This window comes from Sceloporus undulatus, chromosome 2 (genome assembly GCF_019175285.1).
Source record: "Sceloporus undulatus isolate JIND9_A2432 ecotype Alabama chromosome 2, SceUnd_v1.1, whole genome shotgun sequence".
NCBI classification, from domain to species: Eukaryota; Metazoa; Chordata; class Lepidosauria; order Squamata; family Phrynosomatidae; genus Sceloporus; species Sceloporus undulatus.
Window position 1 is genome coordinate 107,443,960 of NC_056523.1, and position 12,234 is coordinate 107,456,193.

At 41.3% G+C, this 12,234-nt stretch overlaps 1 protein-coding gene across 2 annotated transcripts in view; it reads right to left on the reverse strand.

Moving 5' to 3' along the window:
- Positions 1-12,234, reverse strand: part of DPYSL3 (dihydropyrimidinase like 3) — a 98,232-nt gene that overhangs the window by 805 nt on the left and 85,193 nt on the right. For both annotated transcript variants that reach the window (XM_042451967.1, XM_042451968.1), the window contains exons 8-13: positions 9,823-9,943; positions 8,160-8,316; positions 5,036-5,177; positions 3,170-3,340; positions 2,344-2,523; positions 537-699 (exon numbers count right to left, since the gene is read on the reverse strand). In XM_042451967.1, the coding sequence (XP_042307901.1) occupies positions 537-699; positions 2,344-2,523; positions 3,170-3,340; positions 5,036-5,177; positions 8,160-8,316; positions 9,823-9,943 (934 nt within the window). The remainder of the gene's footprint in view (positions 1-536; positions 700-2,343; positions 2,524-3,169; positions 3,341-5,035; positions 5,178-8,159; positions 8,317-9,822; positions 9,944-12,234) is intronic.

Here is a 12,234-nt window from a genome sequence, read left to right on the forward strand (position 1 = left end):
GAAATTAGAAATGATTCTTCATGTGGCAATAAACCTAAGGCCATTCTGTGTTCATTCAGATTACTCTAAAGGGATGGGGATGGGAATTCTGTGCATATTAATTCTTAACACATTTGTTTAGGTAAAGATATCAGTGGCTAGCTCTGGAAATATTCCTCTAGCCCACCAAAGGAAGAGCCAGGATAAATTGTACAGCAAGCAAGTGACAGTCACACATTCTACAATAATTAACAGCACTTCACTAAGGCTTTTCATTCCTGCCACTGATGTCATGATTGTCCGATACAGAGACTAGGGAATGAAAGCCAACAGTGGTTTTATCATAACAACACTGTGAAAAGCCACTGTAAGTATATCCCATTTTCTTCTACCACAAAAGCACAGCACAGATCTGAGCTTCACCAGTCAGCTGTGGTGCTGCTAATTCTGAAGAAGCCAAGTATCCTGGCTACTTCAATTGCAATGGGAATTTTTAGGTTGCCTTGGGGATCAAAGTGCTTCAGTCAGTACACCACCTGCTCACACATCACACATACCTGATAAACTAAATCCAGACTGGTGAAGATTCCTTACTGGGGGGGTCTGCCTGGTAGGGGACCCCCGAGTGGACCCTGCAGGAGTGCCCCCCTTAGGCGTGGTGGTCAAATCAAACACAGGCCCATCATACATGCCCCTTGGCACAGCATGCATTTCTGCCATCTGTCAGAGAGAAGAGAGGGAAATAATAGTGGCAGCAAAGTACTGGCTTCCCTAACAAGCAGCAGAAGCTTTTAAGCTTGCAGTTCATGTAAGTCCTCGCAACAGCATCTCTAGCAATTCCTTACATATCCAGAATGAACAGAAGTATAGTAGTGGTTTGTTCGTTTCCTTTATTCTCTCACAGACAGCAGAGAGATATTATAACCTACCACTGCCAGTCTCCTAAACGTGGAGGAAGCACACTAACTAGCAAGGCAAGACAAGGAAGGACATAAGTAAAAGCTCCTTGAGCAAGGAAAATATGGAGCTAGCACATTCCTCATTAGGGATCCATAAAGAGGTGCCTGCTCATGTGCAGAAGCTAGAACACCATGCTCTTTCCTGAAACCCAAGTTCATGTGGGGAAAGCCCATACATTACCATGTCACATGCCCATGTGCCTCATCGGGCTATTTTTGTGCCCCACTAGGGCCCCTAAGGTTCCATCATTCTCCAAATGATTTCTGCCCCATATCCTCTAGAAGGCCTGGGGAACCTAGACATTTTATACCCAGGAGAGGCCTTTTTAAAAAGCAGCAAGTGAATGTCTAGATGACTTCCTGGTTTTTTTAAAAAGGCAGGGGTGTGTGACTAAAATGCCCCATGGGCTCTCTAAGAGGACATCTGGGGGTAAAAAACAACAACAACAAAAAACAAAAACAAACTATTGTTGTTTTTTGTAGGGGTACAGTGGATTTCCAAGATTTCCCAGGGGAGCAATACTGTATTCTAATACCTGTCTGTTGCCAGGTCCACTGTAATTCTCCTCGCACACAAACCTCCTCTTCTCAAGCCTGACCATTGCCATGCAATGCAAAGCTCCCAGTGTTGACTTCACAGCATAGTGAGGAGCTAAGCTGCAGCAGGTCTAATCTCACAAAGGCAATATATGTATACAGTAGGCCCTTTGTATACGCAGGGGATCAGTTCTGACCTCCCTTCATATGGCAAAATAAATAAATAAATAAAATTTAAAAAATGTGGGACGTCAAGTCCCATTTGTTTCAATGGCCATGTACACCATTGTAACAAACGGGGCTTGCCATTCACGTAAGCTTAAAGCCGTGGATGGTGAGCCTGCGGATGGGGTGTACATGCTGTATTTTATATTCCAGATTTATTTTACTGTGGAAATCAAGGTGGCTGATACAACAATTGTTAATATAGCTAAAGTCAACCATTAAAAACCTTTCTAATCTAAACAGTTTAAAATATAGCTGATGGGGGACAGTGCATCACTCTCCATGAAAATTCCTTCTACAATAATCGGCTAATAGTCAAAAGGCTGTTTAAATATGGTCTTTGCTTGCCTGTGGAAGGAAAAACAAACAGGAAGCCAGCATAGCTTCGCACAGGTACCAAAACTTGGGAGAAGCCACCAAGAAGGCCACCTCCTTTGTCTTCACGAAATGAACCTGTGACAGTGGTGGGACCAAGAGCCTTCTCCCAAGAATCTCAAACCCTGGGCAGGTTCTTATGGGGAGAGACAGTCTTTCAGGTAATTGGGACTCAAACCATATAAGAAAAGGAGCTTTTGCTAAATGAGGTGGCACTGTCTGTTAATTACCCAAAGGAGTTATTCCAATCCAGGTTCATTTATTTTACCTTCCTCCTTGCTTTGATGCGCTTGTAGACATAGTCTGAGAAAGGGGTACCAGGAATGAAACGTCCTGTCCCTTGTGTCACGTGAAGGTTGCCATCCTCCAGCATTATCTTTCCCTGGCAAATGACAACCAGTGGGACTCCACGCAGCTCCATTCCTTCAAAGATGTTGTATTCAGCTACCTACAACACACATAAATCAACATACTCATTAAGTTCCAAGCACAATCCCTTTTAGGACAAAGGCTCAGCCTTGACATACAAATGCTGAAACATCACAGCACTCAAGTCTGCTAGCAAGAGCAGAAATTACGTCTTATTAAAGAATGCATCAGGCCCAGATTGTGAGAAATACCTGAACTGAGAGAGACTTTAGATCAAGGACAATAAAATAAAATATAAAGATTCAAGCCTTTTGCTAGGAACAAATGAATACTCTGACCTCAGAGTTAAGGACATGTATCATGAGTAGCTGGGATGAAAACCAAGTGTTCAAATTTTGATGACAGTTTACTCTAACTGAAATTATAGACGTGAGAAAAAACTTGTTCTCCAAATTGGAATCTCTCACCCTGACTTTAAAAAACAGAGAAAATTATGAGGTGGATAATCAACCTTTTTAACATCTGTCTTTCTAGTCAGATGATTATTTATTGCATGCTACAAGATGAAGGGGAGGCATCTAAATACAGACGTAGCATTTGACACTTTGATTTGTACATTCACATTCACAGAGGACAGTTCACTGATTCCAACATGTTAAGCTGCTATCTTCAGGCTTTGAAATAGTTACAGTATCTAATGCTTCCCTAACCAGCAAAAGACTTACCGACTGGTGGCTTTTAGCAGAGACAATTTTCACTGCATCAGGATCCCATATGACCAGGTCACTGTCTGATCCCACAGCAATTCTCCCCTTCCTTGGATACATGCTGAAGATCTTGGCAGCGTTGGTGCTTGTCACAGCAACAAACTGATTTTCATCCATCTTCCCTGTAGCCTGGAAAAGAAGACAGGACAGGCAGATTTTATGGTGCAGACACATCTATACAAGATGGTGCCTATATTAATATTTCAAGCAGCTATTAAAAGTTTCTATTTTTGAACCGAAACTTTTCCTGTTAAGAAACAATGCCTCTTCATTCTGAAGAAGTGTCTAGTCCATTATTTTTCTGAAAACAGAGTGGGAAACAAGGCCCCTTCCAAATCTGTCATTCTGTATGGCTGTTTTCTAGTCAGATCCTTGTGAAGTGGAATGGTAGCTACAGTTGCACAGATGCTGTATACATTCTGGTGAACAGTAAGGATGGAAAGAGCATTCAAAGATCTGAGGCGAAAAAAAAAATAAGAAACTGGCTTCTCAAGTGAAAACCTGACAAGGAGAATCCTCCTCAAGCCCCTTTCTCAGTATTTTCCCTGGTTTTCGAATTGACTCGAGGATTACTCTTGCCCATCCCTAGTCTCACCTATTCTCTGCCCCCACCGAGGCAGGAGGGGGGCAGCTGAGCAAGAAGAACACAGGCAGAAGATGAGGCTTCTTGCTCAGCTACCCCAATGTTACACTGGAATGGGAAGAGCTGAATCAGTCATGGAAGGCAATAGCCTTCACAGCCCAATCCTCTCTCAGCATGCCACCCACTGAAGTATGAGGTGTGTGCAAGAGTGAGTCAAAAGAGGATATAGCTTTGACAATCCTTGCTCAGATTCCTCCCCACCTACTGGCTACTATATAGCCAGGGGGACAGGAATAAGGTGAGTGGGAGAAAACTTTCTGCCCCAAGCAAACCCTCTTCAAAAAATGCAGTTTTAGAAGACATCTGACTGTGAGGAGAAAAGTGATTACAGTGTCTTATTCATACTCTCTGTGGGAATTAGTAATTTAAAACAGGACATCCTGAGTGAACAGACAAATCTAGAATTCAGGACCATTTCTTTACCACTGACAGCCACCCAGTTCCAAGTGGTAAAGTTAGAACTAACTGCAGCACAAGATGTCATACTATATCTTGTTGTTGTTCTTGTGTTCCTTCAGGTCATTTCTGACTTATGGTAACACTATCATAGGGTTTTATTGGCAAGATTTCTTCAGAAGAGGTTTTGCCATTGCCTTCCTTTGCGGCTGGGAGTGTGTGACTTGGCCAAGATCACCCAGTGGGTTTAGATGGCCAAGTGGGGAATCAAACCCTGGCCTCCAGCATCACAGTCCAACATTCAAACCACTACACCACACTGCCTCTCTCATATGATATCTATGCTTTCTAAATAATCTGTATTTTGACAACACAATCCTTAATCACTGCAATTTTGTCATTTGGAACTTGAATGAATAAGGAAAGCCCATATTACAACATATTAAACCGAAAAGCATTTTATTAAATTAATTTATATACTAAACTAGCTGCCATCTGTCTATACATTACATCTCTAGATGCTATACAAACTGCTTTTAGATACAGTTGGATTAGTTAGGCAGTAGATAGGTTTTTTCAGCCTAAGAGCCACATGCCCTTTTGGGTTACCTTCCAAGGGTCATATGTCTGGGGAATTAGGACCAAAGACACATCCACATCCCAAATTTACTCCATATGGACAGATTCATAAAGACCCATTCACTCATTTTAAAAAAGCAGCCACAAAGCAGCTTCACCATAAGCTCAGATATACCACTTCCCCCACCCCTAACCTCCATGCTTACCACTGCTTTGTCCCAAATAACTGACATGCGTTCCTCAATACCATTGGTTCCCTCTGGGATCGCTGTAAAGTTATCTTTTCCAATAGCTTTCTGTGCTGTACTGAATGTACAATGTGCACTTCCAGAGACTTGGAGGTCCCCACTGGGAAAGAGAAAAAGAAAAAGGTCAATTATCTGTTGGCCATGCTGTATGTATACAATATTTTGACATTTCATTATCTACACTCAGCAAGCAGAAATAATAGAATGAAAGAGAATTTCAACTAAAATTAGAATAAGTCTATTCAGAGGTTTAAAAAAACATACAAGTTTAAAAGTTCATGTAATGCCCACAACGCTGTTTCTTTGTCCCTGGATATTTGTACATTCGTGACTCTAGAGGGCAGCAACAAACAAAGTTACTGTAATGGCCTAATGTTCATACCAAGGATTGTGCACAGAGTTCCATGGAAACTTCCTGCTTCCTGGCGTCTGCTAGCTGCCAGGGAATCAGAGTTGAAAGGATGCATGGTAATTAAGGAAGAAAAAGAAAGATCCTTAAAGCCTTGTCTAAACATTAAGAAAGGAAACTAGAGAGATTGTTTGGCTTCCAGATGGACCTTGTGTCTAATTTTTCTGTTTCAAAGAGATGTTGAGCCGCATGGCCTCAGTCTGGGCCTCTGAACCAAAGTCCTAATCCAATGATAATCTCTATCTCCCCTTAATAATTTGGTGCCATATGTCTGGTTTACTGCACAGAGATTTGTGTCAGTCAGATTTGTTCTACTAAAAACACACATAAGCAAGCAGAAACAGACTCCTTCCAGACAAGTCTCCTGAGAGCTGTAGCCAAGAATGTATGTACAGTACTGAGTTTAAGAGAAGCAGGTGTGGTGCCTTTCCTTGCACAGAAAAGTACAGGAATCATATAAGGACATATGTATAATGTCTCACCATGTACACATAACAATATGTAACACCTGCTACTATACCATTTATGATTTTTCCCTGCTAGTCTGCTCCAATCCAACTCACATCTAGCTAAGTCAATTGCTTTCAAGTTTCCAGTGAACTCATATACAATACTTTGAAAGATACGATGTACATACCAACTAATTCCCATTTCCAGGAGCATAGCCACATTTCCCATATAGGGGAAAACCCAGTATATAATTCTTTTTTTAAAAAAAATCTAGTTTACAGCTGCCCATTCATCCAATTTTATATGCAGTTTATATGCATCCAATATACAGTTCAGTAAATATTCCTCAATGCTAAATGCTCCCTTCTCCTTGTTTTTCAAGACATGCCATTACTGAGTAAAAATCCCCATCACAGCATCACCACAGTCCTCAATTTGAAATGATGCCAAGTTACTATTTTAAATATTAATTTACAATTATGGCAATGGCAATGGCCCAGGATCCTGCAAAACAAACAAGGCAATGGATGCAGAACCTGGACACAGAAGAAATAGCCGATAGCAACTGGGACTCCCAACCTGGAATTTTGTTTAGCCAAAACTGGTTACTTCCATTCATATATTCATTCAATTTATGGTTGATTTCCATCCGGTATCTCCTACTAACCATGTGACAATCAAAGGAAGATATGCATTGCTGGCACATTAGGAATGTCTTATTAAAGCCACAGTAAGTCTTCTATTATGGTTCTCTGCCAACCCTCATATCTATAGAGATTACTGAAAAAACTGTCCTGAAAACATCCATCATCAATCCTGGTTTGCACCTTTATGACTCCAAGTATTTCATCACCTATACATATTTATATGTACTGGCAGGACCTACTATATTAAACAAGAAATCACCAATCAGTCGTGCAATCTTGTTTATGTGACTGAACACAGACATGCAGATACCATCCACAGTATGTGGAGAAAACAACCACAGATCTGTGTACATATCTCAGGAATCTGTGATCCTAACCAGAATGCTTGACCAGAAAAAGCTCGAACTTGGAACACCACATCTTTAGGAGGAACATTCTGACAGTAAGAGCTGTTCAACATTGGAACACACTCCCTCAGATTGTGGTGGGGTCTCCATGGAGGTCTGGATGGCCATCAGTCAGAGATGCTTTGATTATGATTTCCTGCTTGGCAGGAGGTTGTACTGGATGGCCCTTGTGGTCTCTTCCAACTCTACAATTCTATGATCTTCTCTTGTAATCCTGAGGGCAGGGAAAAGTCTAAATGTCTAATTAACAATTTGTAAGCCGCTCTGATAGCCTTTTGGCAGAAGAGAGGAGTATAAATAAATTATTATTATTATTATTATTATTATTAATAATAATAATAATAATAATAATAATAATAATAATAATAATAATAATAATTTTATTTATATACCGCCCTAATAATCTGGGTGGATTATTATTATTATTATTATTATTATTATTATTATCTGATTTGTTTGCATCTGGAACTGAAGTGCTACCTCTTTTAAGTACTTTGGGGAAAAGAGAACATTTCTGAATCCATAGAATTAAGACCTTAACATCACCTGATCTCAGCCCAGATGATAGTACTTAACATCGTCATCTGTTGTCAACATTCTTAACTGCCACCACTTTGAATACAGTTCACTTTTAGTTTGAGCAAAGAAGGTACAGTGGACTCTTGCCTTACGCGGGGGATCCGTTCCGGACCCTCCCACGTAAGGCGAATTCCACCTATGCTCGAGCCCCATTCATTTTAATGGGGCTCATGCGCATGGTGGCACGGCGGCACGCATGCGCCATGGGCACACATGCCATCGGCACATGTTCTATTCATCTGAATGGGATGCACCGCCCCTTGCTCCCTGCGGCTTAAGCACGTGTGCTCAAAGTCGCATATAGCGAGCCCGCGTATAATACGGATGCGCTGTAGAAGCCAAAAATCTTTGTCAATAATAATTTGAAAATAGTCAGTCCACCAAATACACATTTTCAGTGATTAACTCTGTCCTTCTGGAATGCAGAACTAACTTGTCAGAAGAAGTGTTTTTGTTTTTAAATTACAGATAGATAGAAGGATATACATCCTACCAGTGGCAACCCCTGGGCTGCAAGCATCTTATTAGTCAGCTCTTGTTAAGAATGGGTTTGAGAGGCAGCAGGTTTCCCCATTTTTGTCATTACCAACCTTGCCAGTAAAGAGTTGATGTAATCAGGGGTTGTTGGATCTGGACTCAGAGGAGGGGAAGTCACAAATGCAGCAGCCTTTGCCCAATTTTTGCTCCAGTAATGTGTTCCATCTGTTCCAAGACTGGCTGTAATTGGCTCACCAAACACTACATTACCTGGTGGTGGAGGAGAAAAACATAGCAGACATTGAGGACCAGGATAAGACAGAAAGACAAACAAATGGGTTCTAGAACAGATAGAGCCAGAAATCTCCCTGAAAGCCAAGATGACAAAACTGAGGCTGTCATACAGTATTTCGGAGACATCATGAGAAGGCACAACTCACTGGAAAAAAACAACAGTGTTAGGAAAGGTGGAGGGAAGTAGAAAGAGGGGAAGGTTACATGCTAGGTGGATGGACTCTATTAAGGAGGTCATGGGTATGACTTTGCAGGGACTAAGCAGAACAGGGGAGGAGAGGGAGTCTGGGAGATATCTCATCTATAGGGATGCCACGGGTTGAGATCCACTTGAAGGTGGTTAATAACAACAACAAATAAGATAAAAAAACTTGAGGGCAGGAAGCAGGGCCTGTTTGGCATGTACTATAGATACTTATGTATAAGTCAAGAAATTTTAGTTAAAAAATTGACCCAAAAATCTGAGTCGACTTATCCACGAGTCAATGTAAACACTGTACTTTAACTCTCATAAAAATAGAAACCATCCCCTGGTGAAATGCCAGAGTGCAATCTTCCTGGAAACACTAACGTTCCTCTATTGTTTCATCTATCTGTCCTTCAGTGTCAACACAAACAGTTATGCCTCCTGCAATTTTGTAAGTTCTTTGGCATTGTTTTCCCTTGCTTCATCCTTTAGATCCTTTGTTACATGAACCTAACTACTCTCGACTTATCCATGGGTCAGATCTAAATCCATCGTTTTGGCCCCTAAACCTGCCTTCGAGTTATACATGAGATCGACTTATAGTCGAGTATATACAGTAGTTCTTTCTTTTTCTTTTTTGGCAGCAGTTATATATTTATAATGCCTGATCTGGCTCTTCTGTTCTAGAATATGGCAGGCCAATATCTAACAGAACTGGCTACAGATTACACCCATCACCTGGGCTTCAAAGAACTGCATTAGCTTATAGGCACAAATCAAATGAACCTTAAAGTTTTAAATGGGCTGGGACACAATCTACCTTATAAGAATGCCTCCCACTGTATACTAATTCAAGTGCTGGACTAGAATCAATGTCAAAGCTTCAAATACCTATGCAGTGACTAGCCCAAAGTGAACCCGTGAGCTTCACTGCCATCTTAATTTACCTCACAGGAATGTTGTGATGGTTACTGCTTAAAGGTTGTTTGCTTCAGCAATCTCATATAGAAAGGTGAGCAGGTGGCGTAAACAAACAGGGCCTCTCTGGAATTCACTTTCCACCAGCCTCCTCCTTAGAACTTTATATGGGAGGGGTTAGAGAAAACTACTTGTTTAGGTATACCAGCTAATGTTTAGCTGGGATTTTATTTATGCTGTTCCATTGTTCTTCTCTCTGTGCGTATAAGTCCTTTTGATGAAATGTTTGGGGCCTTAAACTGATATCTGTAAGTTACAAATAGAAACAAAACTTGGAAAGGCAAGGTAATTTAAGACATTAAGGAATGGTTGCTCACCTTTTTTCCTGGCTTGTGAAATTAGGTCAGCAGCACTTTTGCTCATCACTTTGGTCACATACAAGGGGCAGTTGGTCTGGCTGGCAATGGTAATAGCACGGAAAACAGCTTCAGCTTCCAGCTAAAAAACAGAAAAGGAACTGTGAGTTTACAAAACATTCAGAAAGTATAAATAACCTCACATGACACAATGTATTCCACTTCAGTAAGTGGCCTTTCTCAGAGAAGGCAATCAAGCCTTCCAAACAGCAGAAGCAATAAAACATAAAGACATAAATCCTATTGTTAGTCTCAACTAGAGGAGAGTCAGTGAATTTGTTGGCTATACTTGCATATTGCATATTGGCTAATTCAGCAATTATGACAGCAGCACCCCTACACTGGCTCTCTATATATCCCTGCAAGCCTAGCAATTTCATATTCACAGCAATTTCATATCCTCTGAAATTTCAATTTCATAGAGTTGGAAGAGACCACAATGGCCATCCAGTCCAACCCCCTGCAATGCAGGAACTCTTAATCAAAGCATACCCAGCATATGGCCATCCAGCCTCTGTTTAAAGACCTCAAAGGAAGTAGACCGAGGAAGTGTGTTCCACTGTCAAACAGCTCTTACTGTCAGGAAGTTCCTCCTAATGTTGAGGCGGAATATCTTTTCATGTAGCTTGCAAACATTGTTCTGGGTCATGTTCTCTGGAGCAGCAGAAAACAAGCTTGCTCCCTCCTCAATTATGACATCCCTTCAAATATTTAAAGAGGGCTATCATATCACCTCTTAACCTTCTCTTCCCCAGGCTAAACATCCCCAGTTCCCTAAGGTGTTCCTCATAGGGCATGGTTTCCAGACCCTTTACCATTTTAGTCACCCTCGAGAGGGTAAGTTTGACATCTCAGTGACATGTTTAAACTTGTGGAAAAAAGAGCAAGGAATTAAGAGATAGACTGCATAGGCTAAGGATAGTCATGGAGAAGTGACTTTATACACTTTCCCATCCTGAAAGCGCTCTTAGCATATGTCCTAACTGTCGTGGTATGCACCCCTACACAATTAATCAAGCTAACTGAGCCACAATGCTTGGGGAGCCACCTGTGTCCATTTCTGAGACACCTAGATCTCACCTACTAAACACTGTAAACCAAAGCCAAAATGTTTATGAGTCTGTACATAACCGGATACACCCAAAGAACACTTGACTGAATTAGAAGTTGGCACCTACCATGAAGATTCTTGGATTGCAGAAGGAACAATCCACTCATTCATGGGTTACGAGTAATCCACTCACTCCTGCATTGGCTGGCTCATGGGGAACAACCCTTGAGAGAGTGGATTGCTCCTTCATGCCATCCAGGGAATGTTCAGCTTCTATGCATTAATTATGGACCGGAACAGACCAGCAGCTTCAGCTGGCTTCAAGCTGGCTTGGGGGCATGGTGTTTACACGCATCATGCCGCCAAGTCTCCTGGAAGTCACACCAGCATTTAATAATAATAATTTGTTTTATTTATATACCGCTATTCCAAAGATCATAGCGGTGAACAGCAAGTAAGCTAATTAGCAAGTATTTACATGCAGGGTGGCTTGGGGGCATTGTGTTTAGATGCCACACGCCCCAAACCTCGCAAAAAGCTGGCTCCAGAGGCAAAGGGACAGCTTTTTTCAACCCCAAATAGGAGCTGATGTTTCCGCTCCTATTTGGGGCTCCTATTTGGGGCGGAAACTGGCTGGATTGGGGCCACACGCCTGTTTGCTATGGCCTTAATCCAGCCAATTGTGGCAGCTCCAAGCCATCCCATCGAGGGCTATCTGTTTGGCCCCTAAAATGCTTGGATGTTAGGAGAATTATCCAATTAAATAATATTTGATGGATTCAGTTATATTTACATACATTTATTATCTAATCTCCTGTACAGGTACTTTAATGAGATATAACAGCATGGCTTAATTTTCAATTCAAGGAAATGTATTAATTTAATTGCAAATGTAAGGAAAGGCATTCTCACTCATTGGCCAGAATTCTGTTAGGAACGTAAGCATGCATAAGTCATGTTGTGCATGCAAGCCTAAAAAGTCACCATTGCACAATGGACATATTTTACTGATAGTGGCTGAAGCAGAGATGGTCAGAGATGTTAATCTGTGTCTTCTCTTTGGAAAATGAGCATTGTGGATTATGTGCTGCAGCCATGCACCCTATGCTTTGCATTGTGGTTGTCAGGAATTGACATATATTTTGCAATGTTGCTATTCTTATTGTGGGTTATTTAGTGCTCACATAAAATATCTCTGTTTAAACTATGCTAAGGGGACGTTTGATTAATGCCTCTATTGAGTATTACACTACTGAGAAATGTACTAACACATTAAGATTCCCCCCCTTCCTAGGGTTGTCATAATTGTCCACTAAACCCCG